The 24,038-nt window shown below is 43.5% G+C and overlaps 1 protein-coding gene across 1 annotated transcript in view; it reads left to right on the forward strand.

Annotated features, from left to right (window-relative positions):
• Positions 1-24,038, forward strand: part of INTS2 (integrator complex subunit 2) — a 194,079-nt gene that overhangs the window by 60,797 nt on the left and 109,244 nt on the right. Inside the window, exons 17-18 of the mRNA XM_069226442.1 lie at positions 7,625-7,789; positions 16,377-16,578. Coding sequence (XP_069082543.1) covers positions 7,625-7,789; positions 16,377-16,578 — 367 coding nt within the window. The remainder of the gene's footprint in view (positions 1-7,624; positions 7,790-16,376; positions 16,579-24,038) is intronic.

The raw sequence follows: 24,038 nt of genomic DNA on the forward strand, positions 1-24,038 counted from the left end.
AACTTTCAGGCCGATTGTGACCAGAATGTCTCATAGAAAATGATCGTCTTTGCTCATTGCATATTTGATATCAGGGTGGAAGATACCCAGTGTAATGAACACCAGAGCCGGAGTCCAATCTAAGTGGAAGATTTGTGATATGGTATCACTGATATTCAGCCGGAACGTTCTATTGGTGGGACACTCCATTAGCATGTGTTTCAAGTCTCCTGCTTCCTTCTCACAGCTCCAGCAGGTGTCAGAGGGCCAAAGACACAGTTTGTAAAGATTGGCTGGAGTCCAGTGGGCCATATTGACCATCCAGCAAAAGAACACATTTTATTGATCCCGGTTTCCCTGTATCGAAATATTCTTACGTGGTCTGTTGATCATAGAATGTGATCCATCCTCGGGCAGGCTACATACAGCACAGCACAGACTCTGTTAGCATTGAACTGTTAGGCCCTTTGAGGCCTGGTGTATGCTGCATAGCCAGGAAAGGGAATACAGTTTCTAGTCGCAAGTTTATAAAAACCCTTTTAAGAATAGATTTCTTCCTCCCCAGTAGGCAGGCTTACAAAAGAGTACTGTATTTGTGCCTGCCCCATCCCCTTTGTCATGGAGTGTCAGTGAGGGAGTTATTATGCTGGAAGTGTTTTTTCCCAAGTGGGCCAGGTGCAGCAGGCAGGGTTGGTGCCAAGTCAGTCGTGCTCCTCGGTACTCGGGTCGGCAGGCTTCTTGTCCACTCCTTCCTTTGTGCCAGCAAACATCTGTTTTCCTGGTATCAGGGAGTCCCCTAAATACTCAATTTAAGGGAGTGAAGGGCAGTAGCCAATGGGCTCTTTACCCTTGGGGTCACTACACCCCCTAGATGACCACTTATTTTTGGAAGTGGGCACACTCTATCCCAGAATTCCTAATACCACCATACACAAGATGGCGGAATTCTCCTTTTTGTGTGTGTGTGTGGGGGGGGGGGGGCGGGGTGGGGGGGAGGTGGAATGCAGATTTGCAGGTCATCCTTTTAGGAGGGGGTGTATAGCAACTCTGCCAGAGCAGGCTTTGTTCCTGACCTCTAGAGATCTAATGCTCTCATCCTTGGGTGTCAGAAATCCGTCTGTTGGTGGCCAGCTGGCTAGAACTAGTCAGTTAGCCCACCATCAGTTTATAGGTTTTCAGGGGGATCCTCTGAGGTGCCCACTGGGTACATGTATTAATAAATTGATCACTGGACTCTGTGAGGGTTTATCAATTCAAGATGTTTGAGAACCAACAATACTAGTTTCAGTGAAGCCATCATTTAGCTGGGGAACTTGCATTTAGAATGGCGGCCCTGTTCACTTACTATGTCTGAGAATGGATAAAGACATAGTAGGGGCATATTTTCTGATGCATATGTGCCCTTACCTACATTGCAATGCACCCTGCCATAGGTCTGTAAGGTTTGTAGTAGGGGTGACTTACAAATATTACAGGCAGTGTTTGGCGGACATGGCACATAAGTGAAAGCCATGTTGTGATTTTACTTGCTGGAGCACCTTTCACTCAGCTTGCAGTGGCAGTCCGTATGAGTTTGATGCTGGGTCCGTTGGAGTGGCACAAGTTGTGCTGCAGCTCTTGGGGTGTGGGGGTCCTTTTTTGTACACCTGCCCTAGGTACCAGAGACACCATTTGCTAGCGGCTTACAGAGGTGTTAAAAGGCCTTGCCACTTGGGGATCAAGTAACCAGGTGTCTTGTTTTGGTGGAGGAACACTAGCACTGGGGACATGGTTAGCAGGAACCCAGTGCACTTCAGTCACTTGCATAAAAAACAGGCAAAAAATGGGGGTGCTTCTGCAACTAGAACCCACTTTCCTACAGGATCCCACAGTCAGTCTGACCTGGATGCTGCCTCTCAGATCTTGTTGGCCGAATGTTCGACCTAGTTGTCCTTTTGATCATATTTTACTGTTTCTGTTCACCTCTTTCTGTCATATTACATTCATGTTTATACTGATGTGGTGCTTGTTGGGCGCTGGGAGGTGCGTGGATGGGACGGGAAGGCTGGACTTGGGGAAGAGGAAATGAGTAATGCAGATAGTGACCTGTTTTATGTTGCTGGGCCTCGGTATGGGAGAAATGCTATAATCTTGAGTTTCCAGCAAATTTTGTTCAAAGTGATTTGCAATGGTGACGGACATCCCTGGTGTCCTGGTGGCTGATATTAAAAGAATAACAATTAATTCCCGGGGTTTGAATTAATCGATCAAGAGACAAACAATTTTAAATTACTGCATGACAGAGACTACAACTTGATACTATTTCAAGAGGTCTGCCTCATTAGGCAAGATGCTTCTCACCCTAAATCATTCTGGTTTCCTCGACAGTACCATTTCCATGCAACTAACAAAACTAAAGGCATGTCTGTAGTATTGGGAAGGGACTTGCCATTCTAATAACACTCCTTAGCACAAGAGCAGGAAGGTAGAATAATTGATTTGATAGTATCCTAGAAACACATTTTATTGATCCTGGTTTCCCCGTATCGAAATATTCGTACGTGGTCTGTTGATCATAGAATGTGATCCATCCTCGGGCAGGCTACATATAGCACACCTCAGACTCTGTTAGCATTGAACTGTTAGGCCCTTTCAGGCCTGGTGTATGCTGCATAGACAGGAAAGGGAATACAGTTTCTAGTCGCAAGTTTATAAAACCCCTTTTAAGAATACATTTCTTCCTCCCCAGTAGGCAGGCTTACAAAAGAGTACTGTCTTTGTGCCTGCCCCATCCCCTTTGTCATGGAGTCTGAGCGAGATGGCCTTTAGAGATATCATCCTTGAGCCTCAACAGCTGAAACTATTCACCGCTACTTCCAGGAGAATGAAGTAGGCGAAGTCCTCCTCTCCATGATTTAAGACACTTCAAAAGTGGTCTTGAGAGGTGTAAGGAAATGCCTCCTTGGCATGGTTACCCCCTGACTTTTTGCCTTTGCTGATGCTATGTTTTGAATTGAAAGTGTGCTGAGGCCTGCTAACCAGCCCCCAGCACCAGTGTTCTTTCCCTAACCTGTACTTTTGTATCCACAATTGGCACACCCTGGCATCCAGGTAAGTCCCTTGTAACTGGTACCTCTGGTACCAAGGGCCCTGATGCCAGGGAAGGTCTCTAAGGGCTGCAGCATGTCATATGCCACCCTGGAGACCCCTCACTCAGCACAGACACACTGCTTGCCAGCTTGTGTGTGCTGGTGAGAACAAAATGAGTAAGTCGACATGGCACTCCCCTCAGGGTGCCATGCCAGCCTCTCACTGCCTATGCCAGTATAGATAAGTCACCCCTCTAGCAGGCCTTACAGCCCTAAGGCAGGGTGCACTATACCATAGGTGAGGGCACCAGTGCATGAGCACTGTGCCCCTACAGTGTCTAAGCAAAACCTTAGACATTGTAAGTGCAGGGTAGCCATAAGAGTATATGGTCTGGGAGTCTGTCAAACACGAACTCCACAGCACCATAATGGCTACACTGAAAACTGGGAAGTTTGGTATCAAACTTCTCAGCACAATAAAAGCACACTGATGCCAGTGTACATTTTATTGTAAAATACACCCCAGAGGGCACCTTAGAGGTGCCCCCTGAAACCTTAACCGACTATCTGTGTAGGCTGACTGGTTCCAGCAGCCTGCCACAACCGAGACATGTTGCTGGCCCCATGGGGAGAGTGCCTTTGTCACTCTGAGGCCAGTAACAAAGCCTGCACTGGGTGGAGATGCTAACACCTCCCCCAGGCAGGAGCTGTAACACCTGGCGATGAGCCTCAAAGGCTCACCCCTTTTGTTCCAGCACCACAGGGCACTCCAGCTAGTGGAGTTGCCCGCACCCTCCGGCCACGGCCCCACTTTTGGCGGCAAGTCCGGGGGAAATAATGAGAATAACAAGGAGGAGTCACTGGCCAGTCAGGACAGCCCCTAAGGTGTCCTGAGCTGAAGTGACTCTAACTTCTAGAAATCCTCCATCTTGCAGATGGAGGATTCCCCAATAGGATTAGGGATGTGACCCCCTCCCCTTGGGAGGAGGCACAAAGAGGGTGTACCCACCCTCAGGGCTAGTAGCCATTGGCTACTAACCCCCCAGACCTAAACACGCCCTTAAATTCAGTATTTAAGGGCTTCCCTGAACCTAAGAATTTAGATTCCTGAAACTACAAGAAGAAGAGGACTGCTGAGCTGAAAAACCCCTGCAGAAGAAGAACAGAAGACACCAACTGCTTTGGCCCCAGTCTTACCGGCCTGTCTCCTGCCTTCCAAAGAAACCTGCTCCAGCGACGCTTTCCAAAGGACCAGCGACCTCTGACTCCTCAGAGGACTGCCCTGCTTCAAGAAAGACGAGAAACTCCCGAGGACAGCGGCACTGCTCCAAAAGAACTGCAACTTTGTTTCAAAGGAGCAGAATTAAAGACTCCTGCAACTCCCCGCAAGAAGCGTGAGACTTGCAACACTGCACCCGGCGACCCCGACTCGACTGGTGGAGAACCAACACCTCAGGGAGGACCCTCCGGCGACTCAGAGTCCGTGAGTAACCAAAGTTGTCCCCCCTGAGCCCCTACAGCGACGCCTGCAGAGGGAATCCCGAGGCTCCCCCTGACCGCGACTGCCTGAACCTAAAATCCCGACGGCTGGAAAAGACCCTGCACCCGCAGCCCCCAGCACCTGAAGGAACGGAACTTCTGTGCAGGAGTGACCCCCAGGAGGCCCTCTCCCTTGCCCAGGTGGTGGCTACCCCGAGGAGCCCCCCCCTTGCCTGCCTGCACCGCTGAAGAGACCCCTTGGTCTCCCATTGAAATCTACAAAGAACCCGACGCTTGTTTGCACACTGCACCCGGCCGCCCCCACGCTGCTGAGGGTGTACTTTCTGTGTGGACTTGTGTCCCCCCCGGTGCCCTACACAACCCCCCTGGTCTGCCCTCCGAAGACGCGGGTACTTACCTGCTGGCAGACTGGAACCGGGGCACCCCCTTCTCTCCATTGAAGCCCATGTGTTTTGGGCACCTCTTTGACCCCTGCACCTGACCGGCCCTGAGCTGCTGGTGTGGTAACTTTGGGGTTGCTCTGAACCCCCAACGGTGGGCTACCTTGGACCCAAAACTGAGACCTGTAAGTGATTTACTTACCTGCTAAAAATAACAATACTTTACCTCCCCCAGGAACTGTGAAAATTGCAGTGTCCACTTTTAAAACCGCTTATTGTGTTTTATGTAAAAAGTATATATGCTACTGTGAGTATTCAAAGTTCATAAAGTACTTACCTGCAATACCTTTCAAATGAGATATTAAATGTAGAATTTGAACCTGTGGTTCTTAAAATAAACTAAGAAAATATATTTTTCTATAACAAAACCTATTGGCTGGATTTGTCTCTGAGTGTGTGTTCCTAATTTATTGCCTGTGTGTATGTACAACAAATGCTTAACATTACTCCTTTGATAAGCCTACTGCTCGACCACACTACCACAAAATAGAGCATTAGTATTATCTCTTTTTGCCACTATCTTACCTCGAAGGGGAATCCTTGGACTCTGTGCATGCTATTCCTTACTTTGAAATAGCACATACAGAGCCAACTTCCTACAAGAGGCTAGCTAATCTCTTGGATGGCTACTTACCAGAAGCTTGCAAAACAAAGAAACCAGCTGGAGTCTCAGATTTGCATACATGAACAGCAGTATAAGTCTGAGTGACTTTCACACACCTTCCAGTTCCTTTGTAAAGCCAGGAGAGAACTGGTGCATATAATAATAATCGGTGAGGCAGCTAGGAAAATGTTATTGGCACAACAGAAATACTGTGAGAAGCGAGGCAGCTCGGACACATAATTTTACACAAAATCACAAAAATGTAAACTGCCCATGTGTCATGGTGGTGTCGCACACCTCTGTCATTTTAGTAAGGTTCAGGGAGTACTACCCTGAACAATAAACAAGGTAGGGAATAGACCCACATGATAAAGACCTTTACTTGCAGCACTGTAAGCATCCAAGAGAGCGACCTAGAGAACCCCCAAGAATTACAACTGCTTATTCGCCCTCTGAGGGTTTCTCTTTCTGTCTAGGAGATGCCCGGCAAAGCCCAAAGACTGGATGGCTTCCCTATGCCATTTTGTAAAGCATTCTGTGCCTTCCTAGCAAACTCATTAGCCCAGTTGTTTAATCACGTAGGAGAATCCTAGAAAGTTACCCACGCTGCTCGACACTGTACTAAAGGTGTTTCCATAGGCCAATAACTCTCCACAGTAATGGCGCTAAAATTGTCCTGAAGAACCTGGTTGCCATATTGAATAATGCCTGGCCGCAATTGATCTCCCCCTTTCAGTTGGGTTTTCCCTGTGAGCTACATGCTGCCGGCATCGCTCAATAAGCAGTCAACCTTGAAGACATGGCTGCTAAGAATAAAATCCTGGTGGGAGAAAGCATACAAAAGGATTGATTAGCAGTTTCATCAATGAGTCCCATTATGTCCTTGTTTATCATGGCCAACTACAAACAGTCATCAGCCTGCATTAAAATGGATAGTGATACCATCCGACTTGCTGGTGAGGTGAGTCAGCGATGGCCGTTGTCTCCACGAATCTTCACATGGAGCCCTTAGTCCAGAAAATTGCGGTTAATCAATTGGTACAAGGCATTACATATGTAACCTGTCTTACGATTAATTTAAGTATGCCATTGTCCCTGCCCCTTCCGTTTTCATGGTGCTACTACACGGGCCCGATTTTGCCCCCCATTCTTGATGCTCATGAACGATGAGGTTTGTAGTGATTGACATGGCTCTGATATGGAATATTTGTACTGCTTTTGCTCTGTTCAAAAACAAAACATAACGTGTGGAAGAAAAAAGTGACAGGTGTCCCTGCTATCGTTAACTTGGGAGTGAGGAGGAGGGTATTAATGGGCCTGTTTACAGTTATCTTGTAATGTGCTCCCTTTTCACATCTCTCAGGTTTAAAGGATAGTTGTAAGGAACAGTGGTGAGGGGGTGCTACACCTCTCAAACTGCACTTTGTAGTACGTTTTGCAGTACTACAAAATGTAAGGTTTACTTGTGTGTGGAGTTCTCTGCCCCGACTGCGGAGTCTCTGCACATGTAAATATAGATTTTAGTTGTAAACTTGGGAGGGACAAGGGGTGGTGAGTGAAAAGAGTCAGACCTAATACTGAAGGGGATGGAATTATGGAGGAGTAAGAGGAGTTTAGGGAGGATCAGAGAGGGAGTTAGGGAGTGACATCGTGCACCCAAACCGGAGAAAGCCAATTGCTTTACTCCTAGGGTGGGGGCATGTAGCTTCTACTTTTGTAGTTGGTTTTCTCTCAGATTGTTTGAATTCCAAAAGTAGTAGTCATAGTACAAAGTGTAAGCTTACTCAAAAGTGTAACTTACTTTTGGAAATTAGGCTCTGTATTTAGAGATTAATGTGGTGAATTGTAAGGTTTTAACTTGTTGTGCTCTTGCCTACTTATATTTTTCCAAATTAAAGCTTATTTCCAGATTGGAGTATAACTGATGACTCGCTTACCCTTGATAGGTGTCAGTATGTATACGTTATGAACCAATAATGGAAATGTCAAGAAACTGTATTTCCAAGTGAAATTAAATTTGCTGTATGTTTTAGGGTTACATTCTGCTTTATTGCGGCTTCTTGCAACAAACTACCCCCATCTGTGTATCGTGGAAGACTGGGTATGCGAGGAAGAAATAACTGGGACAGACACACTGCTCCGAAGGATGCTTCTGACGAACAGTGCCAAGAACCACTCCCCCAAGCAGCTTCAGGATGGTAAAATCCCTTTTCCCTGTCTCCGAAAACATGTCCCAAGTTTTATGGGTAGTCGTGACCTGCAGGAATAACTCCCTTTAGTGTAATATATATGTGTTCCGTCAGGGTACTTAATCTTTAAATCAGCCATGTTATCAAATCATTGTAATGAGATGTCTCTTTCATCATCATGAGTGTGGCTGACTGAATTGAATGTCAGTCTGGAGAAAGAAGAAAGTTAAATAGATGTTCAGAATTCCTGTGGAAATTGTAATTAGGATACAGAACTAGAATGCTAATTTTTTTTAGTAAAATATTTGATAAACATCATCATTTTTAAAGTTAAATCTAATAGAACATAAGCACTTTTTAACAAACTCTGGTAGATAGGCCTATTTGGCAGACGTTAAAGGTGTTTCACTGTGGGCAACCCATTACTCATCATCTTGGTATTCTTTAAAGTGATTGTTATCTGTCACTAGGCAAGACTTGCATGAACCCCATAGTTAAATAATGTCTCACTTTTATTTTAGGCATACTTCTAAGGCATAATTCTACTTAAACAAGGCATGCCTTCCATCCATTTAAGTTGCACAGCCAGTGAAGTCACCTGGGCCCAAGATGTCCATGTTTTCTTGGAATTTGGCCAAAGCTCGTCTCTTTTGCAGCCCTGCCCAGTCCCAGAGAATCTTGTAGGGTGGGGCATACTGGTGGGCGAGCACACTGGCATGGATGTCAATTTACCGAAATGGCAGGGGTAGTGAAAGTGACATCACATGCACGTTGACCTCCACTATGACTCATATACACATACTTAAACATACACACAAATTCACACTTAACCCCTTCGCTGCCAGGCCTTTTCCCCTCCTGTGCTGAGCCTTTTTTGGCTATTTGGGGCAGTTTGCGCTTAGGTCCTCATAACTTATTGTCCACATAAGCTATCCACACCAAATTTGAGTCCCTTTTTTCCCAACATCTAGGGATTATAGGGGTACCCAGAGTTTGTGGGTACCCCTGGAGGAGACCAGGAAATTTGGCAAAATACAGCAAAAAATTTGTTTAAAAAAAAATGGGGAAAAAGGCCTGCAGAAGAAGGCTTGTGGTTTTTTCCCCTGAAAATGGCATCAACAAAGGGGTTGTGGTGCTAAAATCACCATATCCCCAGCTTTCAGGAACAGGCAGACTTGAATCAGAAAACCACATTTTTCAACACAATTTTAGTATTTTACTGGGACATACCCAATTTGTACAATTTTTTTGTGCTTTCAGCCTTCTTCCAGTTAGAGACAGAAATGGGTGTAAAACCAATACTGGATCCCGGAAATCCGCAAAAAACATTTTATAAAAATAAACAAAATTCTGAATTCAGCAAGGGGTCATTTGTGTAGATCCTACAAGATTTCCCTACAGAAAATAACAGATGAAATAAAAAAAATATTGAGATTGAGGTGAAACAAACAACAATTTTTCTCCACGTTTTACTCTGTAACTTTTTCCTTCAATGCCCGAGTTTTGAAAGCAATATACCGGTATGTCTGCTGGACTCTTCTGGTTGCGGGCATATATAGGGGTTGTAGGTTCATCGAGAACCCTAGGTACCAAGAGCCAATAAAGGAGCTGCACCTTGCAATGGGTTTTCATTCTATACCCGGTATACAGCAATTCATTTGCTGAAATATAAAGAGTGAAAAATAGGTATCAAGATAACCTTTGTATTTCCAAAATGGGCACAAAATAAGGTATTGAGAAGCAGTGGTTATTTGCACATCTCTGAATTTCGGGGTGTCCATACTAGCATGTGAATTACAGGACATTTCTCAAATAGTCATCTTTTTTACACACTGTCTTACATTTGGAAGGAAAAAATGTAGAGAAACACAAGGGGCAATAACACTTGTTCTGCTATTCTGTGTTCCCCAAGTCTCCCGATAAAAATGGTACCTCACTTGCGTGGGTAGGCCTAATACCTGTGACAGCAAACGCAACATGGACACATCACATTTTCCCAAAGAAAACGGACATGTTTTGTAGAAAGTGCCTAGCTGTGGATTTTGGCCTCTAGCTCAGCTGGCACCTAGGGAAACCTACCAAACCTGTGCATTTTTGAAAACTAGACACCTAGGGGAATCCAAGATGGGGTGACTTGTGGGGCTCTCACCGGGTTCTGTTTCCCAGAATCCTTTGCAAACCTCAACATTTGGCTAAAAAAACACTATTCCCTCACATTTCGGTGACAGAAAGTTCTGGAATCTGAGAGAAGCCACAAATTTCCTTCCACCCAGCGTTCCCCCAAGTCTCCCGATAAAAATGGTACCTCACTTCTGTGGGTAGGCCTAGTGCCTGCGAAAGGAAATGCCCCTAAACACTATGTGGACACATCAAAATTATCAAATACTAAACTACCTGTTTTTTGCGGGGGTGGGGACCTGCATTTTTGGTCCTGGGCTCAGCTGCCATATAGGGAAACCTACCAAACCCAAACATTTCTGAAAACTAGACACCCGAGGTGTGACTTGCGTGGATCCCCCAAAGTTTTCTTACCCAGAATCCTCAGCAAACCTCAAATTTAGCTAAACCATCACATTTTTCCCACATTTCTGTGTGGGATCACCACACCAGGACAAATTTCCTACCACCCAACGTTCCCATCAGTCTCCCGGTAAAAATTATACCGCACTTGTGTAGGTGGGCCAAGTGCCTGTGACAGGGAAGAGCCAAAAACATGCCGAAATTGAGGGGGAACCACAGCGGGTCCAAAAGGGCAGTTTGAAAAAAAAAAAACATTTTTAGGCTGACAAGAGCGGCAGAATTTTTATCAATATAGATGAGACAATGCTGGGTGGTAGGAATTTTTGTGGATTCCTGCAGATTCCGGAAGGTTCCATCACAAAAATGTGGGAAAAATGTGTGATTTCTAGCAAAGTTGGAGGTTTGCAGGGCATTGTGGGTAAGAAAATGGTGCAGTGTGAATGTAAAGCACACCACCCTGGACTCACTCAGATGTTTAGTTTTCAGTTGTGTCAAGGTCTTGTGGATTTTTCTACATGGCAGCGTCCCAATGTCCAAAAAGTGCAGCCCTCATCATTCCAAGTGGGACGATTTTGAGAGTTATCCAAGCTCTCATGGTCCAAATGTAAAACCAAAACCTCAGATAATCAAAAGTCCTCTTGCTTGCCATGGGATAAGATGTTTTAGTGTGCGGGGGGAGAGCTGAAAGACTGTTAACCCCTTCAGTTGGGGTGGGGGCATAACCAGGCCCATACTGGTTGATAGCCACCATCCCACTATTATTATTATTATTTTTTTAATTCCCTGGCATCTAGTAGACTTTCTGCCTCCCACCCCTTGGGTGTGGATTGGGGGTAATTGCCCCATCTGCCCACTGGTGGGCAGAACAACTTAGGCCCCATTTATTTGGGGTGGGGGTATGGCCTAAGGGGTCGCTCCCCATGTGTGAAATTGGTGCAAAAAAAAGAATCCCCGGGGCCTAGTGGTTTCTGCCCCGATGAGGGCAGATCGGCCTAATACAAATAGGCCGATCTTCCCCAAGAGGGGCAGAAATGGCCTAAAAACAATTTGCCCCGCCCCAGGGGAGTGACCTTTGCCTAAGGGGTCGCTCCCCACATCTAAAAAAAATAAAATAAAGAAAAACAAAATCTCTGGTGTCTAGCGGTTAAAAATGTTATACTTCTCAGCTTCCGGTAAGGGCATATTACGGCTAATTGTACTTCATTTATATTACACTGATAGTGAAAAATGCATTATTCACTATAAGTGTAATAAAAATTTGACAGAAAACATAGTGGAGTCTCAACTGACTTCCATAAGAGGAGCTGCCGCTGTATTCCTACACTGAATATGCCACCTCTGAGGCAAGGGATCTGAAAGGCAGTGCTAGGGGCTGTAAAGGGCAAGCCAAGGGTCGCAGTAGTGACCCCTGGCAACCCCTAAATGCCATTCATGCATGTGGGGAAATACACAGACTTGCATGACTTACCTGTGTACTTTCCGGCAGTGGGGCTATACATGAAACTTTGCCTGCTGCAAGAGCATGTTTTCTGTGTCAGATGCAAGGAGTGTGTAGTAGAAAAACCATAGAGGGTCCCTGATAGGATGAAGTAACTCATCCATTGAAATAGTCATAAAGACAACAAAGAAATGGAGCTACTATCAAATACCACTATATAGATATATACAAAAGGACATCACATTATATATTTTCATTAGGTTTATATCCTATGTCAAACTCATTATTCTATATGTCCCATCTGAGGGCAAACAATATGATACTATAATTCTATCACCTTAAAAAAATCATTTATCATAAAATCAATCACATATTTCATCAATATTTTATTTTATATATATATATATATATATAACACAAAAATTAAAACACAATACAAAAATAACTAAGGACAATATACACAATAATGATCTAAATACCCACCCAACCACTCAAACCTCAATCAATGAAAATCATACAAAAAACTCATATCCACAATTCTAAAAAAATCTATACAAACAAAGAAAGCTAATACATAGGACATCTCAAATCAAATACATAATGACACATGAAAATGAAATATAACAATAAGTTCACCAATCATATGAGATAAAAAAACAAGATTTAATAACATTGTATTGATACAAATCTATCAAAAGGATTGTAGGAACCAGGGCCTACTTGCGTTTCGGTATTCCTCTCATTAGGAGGCCACCTTCATCAGGGCGGTCCCAAGGATAAAGTTTATGTGTGGGAACAAAAGCCACAGCAGGGACAGGCGCACAGAGCAATACGCCAGTTCTTTAAGATTCCACCTTATTGATAGAAGATATCAATACACAAAAACGGCAAGACACGTCCTTGAAACAGGGGAATCCACGTATTCTAAAATGCTAGATATCTCACAGTACATCACGAAAGTGTGTAGACACTCAAAATAAATATCTACATGTGTATAAGTATAGATACAGATAAAAACCCAAGGGATGACACATGCACCATACTGAAAATATATAAAGAGAAGGAGAAAGAAGAAAAGGAGAAAAAGAATATCCAGTGCAAAAAATATCAGCAACATGCTTAATCACTAGTGATGCCTGAGAATACATGCCATAGATCCGAAACACCCAGATAGATTCCACAATATACTCCATAATAGGGTGAACTATAATACCTATCTCCTTGGTATCCCATTATTTTATTAATGTAGTGCCTTTACCTTGCAAGCAATTATATACAGTATTCTCCAAGGGGAGAAACAGTTCTCAGAAGTGGTATATCCAAGTTCCACAACTTGTTGAGAACGCCACCAATTGTATATAATTAATGTTACCTCCAGAAAAATAATAGTTATTTTGCAAATTCGGCTTCTTCACATAGCTGGCTCCATTATTATATTGTTCACTGCCATCATAGTGTTAAACATATCCAGTACAAAGGCAATAGACAAAAGATAATAACTGTCCATCTTATATCATCGAATGTAAACATACCATTATCTATATTATAATATTGGTTAACCCTCACGCCTAGGTGGCAACATAGCTCAAACATGGTGAACTAATTGTTACCTACCACTAGCTAAAAATACTGCCTTTTATAAGGAAAAACCCTGTTTACTTCATTCACCTGATACGCAGGTCTACGCTTTGAGTACATTGTTATTAGCGTGCTTCCTGGGCAAAATCTGCCCGTTTTAAATGTGTGATCCTCTTTGGGTTACGTACAGCATATCCCGGAAGTATAAACGTTAGAGTGGCGAACTATACGTAGTTGCCATCTTAAAACCGTGTATGCATGAAAGTATCCCGATATTATATATGTAATCTTTAACAGTCACCATCATAAAACAGAGTATGGGGGTAACATATCCCAATAATATATATATATATTTTTTACAATGGCGGACTCTAAATGGACGCCATCTTATACCATGGTTGCACGCCCTGTATTGCAATAATTAACACAATTTATATGCTTGTCGAAAACGAACGCTATCTCAACATGGGTAGGGAAGAGGCGGACCAAAGATGGAAAATACATTTATTTCGTAGCTTATAGTTGAAGGAACCAAAATCCTCATCAGAGGAAAAGATGTCACTTTAAAAATAGTAGTATTGGCCCTCAACAAAAGACATATAGATATGGATAGTCGCCGTCTTAAGACGGATTATACCTGTAGAATGCCACAAGAGTGTATATGTAGCCCTAAGTGGTAGCCATCTTAAAACAGAGTAAGGGGGTAAAAGATCCCAATAATATATATAATAATACAATGGCGAGCAAGGAGTGTGTAGTGTCAGCAGAGATAGGCCTTATGGTGCCCCTTTGGCGTTGTGTGGGGCTGAGCTGGCTGATATGTGTGGCTTAACTTGGTGGAGAGGGCCTGCACCATATTCGCCACTGGATAAAAGTTTTTCCTAAAAATGGTGCGATTTATAGATTTTTTTCGAGTGATCCTCCCTTAGGTTGTATCAGTCCCGCACCCTCTAGGGCCCTGTACATCTGTATTGATATTAGGATTGTATGGACAATCACATGCATACCTGTCTCTCACTCTCCATTTCATTCCGTTCAAAGTGCAGCTACATAATTGTTGCAACACACGAAAAGCATTGTCCTGCTCACACATACAATAGTTTCCACACAGGCAAAATGCACTCTTCCAACGAGAAACAACCGAACTAAAAAGCTCAAGTGTTTCATGTCTTACTTCTCCTCACCACTTGTTCAAGCTCAGTGACATATGGCGAGATAAGAGATAAGAGCTGTACTTTGGTCATCTATCATGATACCGAAACACTTCCCACCGAGTCCACGCTCCAAACCTGCACCATTCTAACCGTGAATAAGCTATGGAGTAGCATGCATCCAGTCTATCCAAGCTCTTCAGTGCTTTGCCAGAGTATGTACTCCTACAGTACAATACCTGGGTCCAATGTGGCGCAGCATATCATCAGAAAAAAGAAAACTCCAAACTTGTACTCAGAAGGTACACTATAAAATGAAAGAAGTGGCTCAATACCCACAAGAGATTTTAGTTCCAGGTCCTTTGGATTTTGTTTTTATGTGTTCAGAAGAGAGCATTTAGCCCAGGGACAGGCAGACACAGATGAGGCCACTCCCATTCTGCCCCAGACTATTGTGCTGTCAGCCTGGAAAGGTTCTTTAGACTACTGTTATAGATTCTTTTTAACAGAGAGTTGGCTGAAAATCCACTGGCAGGCATAAAGTCCTTTAGTCTTAGTCACGCTCTGGATTCCCCTTTGTCCTCAACAGAAAATGATGTTCGGAGTTTCTAGAAGACTACTGCCATACAGTACGGGGAATACTGCCTTGCTGAGACATTAACCAGCTCCCAATTAATATTGAATTTTGAGAGTACGGATATATAGACATTAGTAATCCCAAGAGTAGAGCAAACTCATTTATTTCTGCTATGCTATACTGGAATGCTGATATGTTTTGCCAGTTTAATTTGTACCTCACCTTACTGATCTATAAATCTGTAAATGGACAATTAACACAAGTCGGGTAAATTATTTCCTAAAAAAATTATTGAAATCTATTTCTTAAACACATAACTATTCCTCAAACATATGACAGAGAAGTATGAGTTCACGTATATTTTGTGATGATTACAGCTTCTGTATTGGGTGTTTAACGAAGTGTAAAAGATGGCTTAAGCATAATTTTCTTCTCTTAGGAAATATATTTGGTTCATTTTATACATAATGGGGCCCTAAAGTTATCTTCTAAACAGTACTAAAGTTCATCCAAGGCAGAATCTCCTTAATTTTGGTTTAGTTTCAGAATGTTTGCCCCTTGCAGATTTAGAGGGGTTTGGAAGAAAGGTCTTATTGATATATAGTTGAAGATACTGCAGAGAATGTATTGAAGATATGTCTACTTCTATGCAACTGCTCTCCTTTGTTACAGCTGAGGTTGTTTTTTCTCTGCTTTTTACTTCTAAAACACAGCCTTATACCTAACAAGGATGAAACGTATGTTTTTCAGAGGTAGAAATAAGATTTGTGCTCAAAACCCAAAATGTTTCCATTACATTCAAAATTATAGCAGTCCACAGAAACTATCTTTTACAGGTTAGTCAGTGATCAGTGCACTCTGCTGAATTGTACTTATTTGTGCAGTGTAATTAATTAATTTCATTTTTAGATTTTGCCTCAAAGTGCCATTGACGTTTTAGGTAATTTAGTTTTCTAACTATATTAGTTGGACTTCTGTGTACAGTGGGCTGCATGTGTATTGTATAGTTGTTTAGTATTTATATACCAGTTATTTTAAATAAATGAACAACAAAGCCTCATCACCTTCCCACGTCCTTTTGACCCAGGGAGCTTTGAGTTGATGTTTGGTGCTGAGAGCACTGTTGTAGTAGATTAAATAGCATCATAAACACACCTTTTTCGCACACTAGCATGACTTTTATAGTATCCTCTGCCTACCATTAGAAGGACTGGTGAAGGGTCTGAAGCTGTGCCGTCTTTCCTACTGTACACAAAACATTAGGGAGCAATTGTAGTCCTCCCTGACTCCTCCCCTCCATTGTATGTGACATTGTCTCCTTTTTCTTTTCAGCATTTTCTATGCTTTCCATCAATCATGTCCCTGTGATGCAGATTTTGGAGCATTTGACCTTACTTGGTGCTAGTGAGCTGATCCCATATGCTGAGGTCTTGACTTCTAATATGAGCCAACTGCTCAATTCTGGTGTTCCTCGCAGGATCCTTCAAACTGTCAACGGAATATGGATGCAGCTGAACACTGTGATGCCAAGAAGGTACTGTGTGTCTTAACACTGGGACATGTTCCCTGTAAGAATGAGAAATCCATTTGTGTGCCTAGAAGTGTCTTTGTTTACCTTTAATACCCAAAACTGATTTTCTGCAAAGATGGTAAACTCCTTGATCAGAGAAACTAATGAGTATGTTTACTTACAAACTGAAAAACAAACAAACCCCCTGTTTACGGAATTAAATATTCTTTGGGGTTTTTGGGGAGACAATCGCTGTGAAACATTGAAATACCAGTTCAGAAATTACAGTGCACATATATTCACAACTTTGGCAATCATACATAGTCATTTTCCACTCTCTGATCTTAGAAGAAAGGCAAGTCACAGCTCTTTAAAAATACTGGAACGTGAACTTTCATCGATCAGAGAAGCAAATGGAGAATAAAGGTCTAGTAAAATAATTTGAATGCAGCCGTAGGCAACAGAAAAAGGGGGGATGGATTCCAGAAGGATTTATTGTTTGTTTTGCTGGATAATACGTTTATTTTACAGTCTTGATTTTGAGCATGTTTTAGAAATCTTCATATATTCTATACACCAGGCAATGAAATGGTAATTGAGTAACAAGCCAGTGAAGCAGTAGGCTTGATGTTTGCATATGGGCATGGAGTTGGCATTTAAACTCTGCTAAAGTAGTTCATAACTAGGGTGGCTTCCATCTTTCTAAGTACATGAGGGTAGCAAAATGTTTATTTCACCAAATTGTCAAGTTGGGATTTTTCCATAGGAAGTTCTAAGTGCACTAGGCACCTCCCCAGTCATATTAAAAAATTTCAAGATTCTTTCAGTGACCTAAAATTAATAAGCACGTAATTGATGGTAGAAAGTCAGGTAGAAGTAGTTCCTCTTCCCTGCCATGACTCTTACTCAGATGTGGAAAGGGATCTAAACATGATAGTATGCCTCTAAGTTGTTATGGCCATTACAAAATGTTCTGAGATCTTTCTGGACCTCCATCCAAAAGGAATGAAGGTTGACACAATTACATTTTAAATTATGTGGATCATGCTTATCTCTACTGTAATGCCAACACAGTGAAGTGAAGTGAAGGCAAGGTTTGAACATTTTAGAAGGTGCCCACAGACTATTCTGTATGGGCTCCATCTGGTTGGGTTAGTTTTCAGAGCCAACATGATAGTATTTAAATCTTGTAATAGGTTTTTGTCAGATTTGGGATATTTAGTTATTTATTTGCTTCATAGGGAACATGTGTTTAGTGGAGTTTTTATTTATTGTAACGCTAGGCAGGGTGACATAGCTTTAGGATATTTGGTTTTGGAAAGTGCATAATTTGCTGCTTTGTTGTGATGTGGCAAATGAGGCTTGGAAATCATCCTACTCAAAGTATTTATTAGATTTAGAGTGACTTAATCAGAATATTCTATGGTAAAGTTGGCTTTTTTATTAGTATGTAATCTACTTTGTATACATCTTAGAGGTTCCAAAGTAAGTAATAATAGGGGATTGTCATGATGTCCCTTAAGCATGTCATTAAGGCTCTGAATATGGCAATAAAGACAGTTTGGTAATTAAACAACTTATCTAATATAAGCCCACCTTCGTTTTTGGCTTGAAGTTTGTTTTATTGCAGTCCCAGCTTTTTTCATGCTCCTTAAAAAACCTCTAGTTGCCAAATGTGCTTCTATGAAATGTAGTCTCCTTGTCCGTATTTAAAGGTGAAACGATGTGATGAATATGAGGGCCATCTGAGTGGCCATTATTTTTGCCCAACCAAATAATAAAGGTTGGAGACTCTTTGTGAATATAGTGCTGATAGTTTGAATATTTTGTGTCATTCATAAAGGGCCTTTCAGGGATATTTCTCCCTGTCTGTGGTGCCTGTTGAAATATAATTTTACCCATAAATCGATTTATTTCACTCTGCAGTGATGTGGGGTCTAGGAAATTAAGTTTAGAATAGTATTCATTTTTTATTGCATTGAATTGCAGCATTCGTATAGTGCTTCATATGCCTAATGAGACTGCAAAGCATATGTGATCTGTATATCTTATTCTGACAGGTGTTGAATTCCACAGGTTGGTGGTCTGATCAGAAAAAGTTGGTCCACTAGTTTAATATTTTCTGGTAGTCCTAAATGGGGTAAGCCTGGAGCCAGGGATCTTTTTTGGCTTCATGAGTGAAGTTTGTGTTGGAGGAAGAGTAGGCCAGTGCTACAGATTGCTAGGAGAACTATGCACATTGCTTTGAAGATGCTGGCTACCAAGAGCCAATGTGGGAAGAAAATCTCAGCTGTAAAACATGAATGCATTGGTAGATTCCGCAACATTAATAGTGTTGCTCCCACATAGCCCATTGGTGTATTCAAGGTAGGAGCATACTAGGGCAATGTAACTTGGACAATTTGTGGGAATCCAGGTTAGGGGGCATTCTCATTATGTAGCAGCCTTTTCAGGTTACTTTTTTTTTTTTATTTTTTTTTTAAAAAAAATATTTTTTATTGATTTTATGTTCCAGTCATGTAATACAAATTGTTCAATTTTCAACCACAGGATAACCCAGTACAATATCTGGTAACTAAACCATTTAACAATCACAAACCCCCCCAATAATCACAAGACGGATCACTTCCAATTTTACAGTATCATTTCTAACTACACCCGCCATGAGTTTACCCTTGCTATTTATCTTATGAAGGTATTCGCCCGTGACCAGTGTGGGCCCTGTTTTGCATGCGTTAGTTCCCTGGCTGATTAACGGGGGCACCATTCAAAATAATAAATGCGGGCAGTTGCCCATGTTTCCTACTCCTCGTGTATCGCTGGTACTACAGTAACGGAGATTTGACGGTATGTTGCTATGAGAGAGGGGGATAGGGGTGATGCGCATATGCTGTAGAGCCTGGGTGTCCTCTGGGTTTTATTTTTGTAGTGGGAGATGCAGGGTAATTTGTGTCGTAGTTATTGCAAGTGTGTGTTCCCACATTCAAGGGGGCATCTCATCGTTTTTGGCCTCCAATTTTGTTACCAGATCTTCCCAGGTGGTGCACCCTGTGTGTTGTCTCCCCTCGCGTACCTTACGTTTTAGTACCTGGTGTTCAGTACGAGCCCAGTGTAGTATTAGAGAGTGCCAGGATTTCAGGTCGGGAGCCTTGGGGGCTTTCCAGTGTATCGCTATTAGTCTTTTATACATTAAAAAGGCTAAGTCTATAAACTTGTGTAGGTATCTTTGTTTTTTTGGTCTCTTTCTCAGACCCAGTAGGCAGGACCTGGGTTCTGCTATCAATGCAAGCCCCGTTAGCTCGTATACCTCCCCTACCACCTCCACCCAGGCCGTTTGTATTTTAGGGCAATCCCATACCATATGGTAGAAGGGGGCTGACGGTGTTTTGCATCTTGGGCATACTGGCTCAGAATCGGGAAACATACGCTTTATCCTGGCTGGTGAGAGATATGTTTGATGCATGAAATTGAATTGAGTGTACCTAAATCTGGGATTCCTTGACACACCGCGGGTGTGGGATAAGACTTCTGGCCAATCTGCCTGTGGGATCGGGGTGGGGAGTACTGCATTCCAACTCCCCCAGGCTTTCCCCGCCTGTGGTTCAGGAGTCTTGTTAAGTGTTTTGTATAAGTTGGATATTATTTTTGTTTGGTCATTATATTGTAAAAGCTGGTGAATTACTGGGGAAATCGCTGGTTCCAAAATTCCTGCCCCCCATATTTTCCTTATTTCGTGGCATACAGCGTGGTATGTCAGGAACTGACCCGGGCTTATCTCCGTGAGGGCCTGGAGAGCCTCAAACAACATTAATTTGCCATCCTCAAAGCAGTCTCCTACTGTCTGTATTCCTGCTTCACTCCACACCCTCGCAGCTTGCATTCCGGCTGCTGTCCCCACCAATAAGTAGTTGAGTGGTATGTGTGGGGAGTACGGAAACTTATCCGCTCCTTTTTGCACATATTTAGCCCAACACACGTGTGCAACTGCAAGCAATGGGTTGACCTGTTCCGTTTTGGGGGGCTTAGACGACAGCCAATTTATGAGGGGGTCCTGTTCCGCCGCGGCTCTAAGCTCATGGGTTCTGCCTGCTCTGGTCTGTGGATCCAATGTTGGACCCACTGAAGTTGCGCGGCTGCATAGTATCTTTCAAAATTAGGGGTTCCCAGGCCGCCGTTATCTAGCGGGCGCTGTAGCGTGGTTAGTGCCACCCGTGCTCTGCCTCCACCCCAGATGAGCTGCAGTAGAGCTGTGTTTAAATTGCCAAAAAAGCTTTTGGGAATCAGTATCGGCAGGGCCGCAAAATAATATAGCAGTCTAGGTAGGATCAACATGTTGGCAATCGCCACCTTGCCGGGTGGCGAGAGCGGGAGCTTATTCCAGAATTGCAGGGAGCCTTTTATGGAGATTAGCGCCCTCCCCAAATTCCCGTCTCTCAAATCTTCTGTGCTATGATATATGTTTATCCCAAGATATTTAAATGTTGTCGGGCACCACTTTAGGTGCCCTAGCCTAGGGGCATCCTGATTCTTGAGAGTCCTCTTCGCCAGGGGAAACACACAGGACTTCTCCCAGCTTACCACAAGGCCTGACAGGCTTCCGAATTCAGCCAATAAGGATATTACAGAGGGAATAACTGCACAGCCATTTCTGATATATATTAAAGCATCATCTGCGTATAATGAGACCGTGTGGTATAACCCGTTTCTAATTATTCCCCATTCGTGTTCCATGAGGCGTATTCTCGCCGCTAATGGCTCCATTACTATGGCAAACAATAGCGGGGATAGGGGGCAGCCCTGCCCTGTACCCCGGGAAATCGGGAAACTATCAGAAATCACCCCGCCCGTCTTCACCCTCGCACTTGGATTGGAATACAATGTCCGGACCCAACGGATGAAATTAGGGCCTATTCCCATGCGCACCATCGTTGCCAACAAGAAATCCCACTCCAGCGTATCAAAGGACTTTTCTATGTCTAGTGAGAGCACCATTTCCTCCTGTGCATCACAGGGGGTGTCCCCCATTATACTCAACAGTCTGCGAATATTTAGGAAGGTGTTACGCTTTGGAATGAAGCCATTTTAGTCCGTATGTATCAATGAGTGCATGTGGGGGGCCAATCTATTAGCTAATATTTTGCCTAATATTTTGCAGTCTGTATTTAGAAGCGACAGTGGTCTATAGGATTTGACGTCCGTATGATCTCGGCCCTGTTTAGGGAGTACCACTATCATAGCTTCCCTTTGGGATATAGGTAGGCTTTCTTTAGTCCACGCCTCTGTGAACACTCCTAGCAGATGGGGTTTCAGGCTGGGTAGATAAGCTTTATAATATTCCGAGGGGAGGCCATCTGCCCCGGTTGCTTTGTTCCTGGGCAACTGCGCAAGGGCTAGTTCTATTTCTTCTGTTGTTATGGGGGATTCGATTATGTCTCTATCTGATTGTGATAGTTGGGGCAGGAGGGAGTCCGCAAGAAAAGCCTCAAGTTGTGTAGCTGTGCACGAGTGCGTTTAGTGTATAAGTTTGAGTAATAATTCCTAAATGTCTCGTTTATTTCTACTTGTGTGGTAGCCATCTCTTGCGCGCCCGCGCGAATGGCACCTATCGGGGCTTGCTGTCTATCTTCGCGGAGTAGCCAAGCTAGCATTCTGCTTGATCTATCTCCTTCCGTTTGCAGTCTAGTTAAGTAGTAGTTATAGTTGTGACAGCGAAGTCTGCTATCTACATCATTATATTTTGAGCGCTTTTCTTTGAGGACGGTGTTGGAAATTTCCCCTAGTGCTACCGCTTTTTCCGCTGTTCTTAGCTCCTTCTCAGGTTTGCTAATCTCTGCCTGTAGGGATCGTCTCACTCCCCACGTAGTGGATAGGCATACTCGGCGTGTTACTACTTTATGGGCATCCCACTCTGTCGCCCGAGTTGTTGCAGACATAGCGTTTATTTCCCAGTATTGGCTTATAGACTTCCCCAATATTTCGGTGAATGCTTGGTCTTGTAAGGCCTCCGCCTGAAATCTCCAAGTGGGGACTGCCTGACGTGCCCTACCCCAGTTCAGTATTACTCTCAGAGGCGCATGATCTGAGAGCGTCTTTGCTAAATATTCAGATTCGGTGACCAGTGCCCCTATTTCGCGAGTGCCCCATATTATGTCTATTCTAGTATGGGTGTTGTGTGGTACTGAGTAAAATGAATACTCTTTTTGTTCTGGATGACCTAGTCGCCATATGTCATGGAGTCCCATAACGTTTGCCCATTCTTGCAGGGGACCTGTAGGTTTCCTATTGGTTAGTGAGCTTGAATAGGTACTGGTTCTATCCAATACTGCAGATGGGGTACTATTAAAATCGCCGCCCCAGATGGTTAAGGCCATGGGGTGGGACAGCAATGTTGGAGTGAGAGTAGTAAGAAAACCCGTGATGCCACTGTTTGGAGCGTATACCCCGACCATCGCCATTTGTCTGCCATCTAGTCTACCTTCCACCACTACGTATCTCCCACCCTAAACTATCTTGTGTGCTGTCAAGAGGAATGGAACTCTTGCCGCTATCCAGATCAACACCCCCCTTGCGAATGCCGAGTATGTCGTGCCTATCAGCTGACCTCCCCATTTCGTGCGCAAGTCGCGTAGGTCCCCCTCTAACATATGTGTCCCTTGCAAAATAGCTATATGTACTCCTAGTCGTTTGAGTCGTGCATACACTCTGGCCCGTTTACTCAGCGCCCCAAGACCCCTAATATTCCATGTTACTATGATATACTGGTTTTTAGTGTTATTGCGGGAAGACATCATTTGGGATTCTGAGGGTGCATTGCTGTGTTACGGATCTGGGGTCTAGGATTGGCCCATCTGGTCACTGCCATTCTGTAGCTGGTATTTAAATATAGCGGGCGCAGGTGTTCAACTTGTGCATTAAGTGATTCCGGAGCTTGCGTTTCTACTGGGCTATCAACCCCTACTTCCCTTATTAAACCCCCTACACTACTTTCAACTACTGTGAAACTACTAAACTTAAAAAAACGTGAAATAACCCATATCCGGTTGGATTTGCATAGTGGGATTCTCATATCGTTCAGATGTGGCTCTTATAGGGGGCTCACATCTTTCCGCAGACTTAGTCCGCTGATTTCGTCAGGCGCCCCACCTAGGTATGAATTTGTTCCCTCTGGCCCCGCCCGCCAATCATATTCCGCCCCCGTGCGCCCCCTATCCCTTAATCTAGCGTTTATGTCAAAGATACATATTGTTGGAGGCACCTTGTCCCCACACCTCGGCGGTACCACAAAGTCTCTGCAGAGTTATGGGTTTCAAGCATCAACGCTGGTGGTCTCACTGGGAGTGTGCGTATAGTTTTAAAGTTCGTCAGCAGTTCTGGGGGTGACCTTTGGGCCACCTAGTTCTCCTGTTAACGTGGATGTGGAGCTGGCTGTGTCTGAGTCCGATCCCAGCTCTGGGGGTTTTCTAGCTATTGCACTGTGACTTTGC

Source organism: Pleurodeles waltl, chromosome 3_1 (genome assembly GCF_031143425.1).
Source record: "Pleurodeles waltl isolate 20211129_DDA chromosome 3_1, aPleWal1.hap1.20221129, whole genome shotgun sequence".
NCBI lineage: Eukaryota > Metazoa > Chordata > Amphibia > Caudata > Salamandridae > Pleurodeles > Pleurodeles waltl.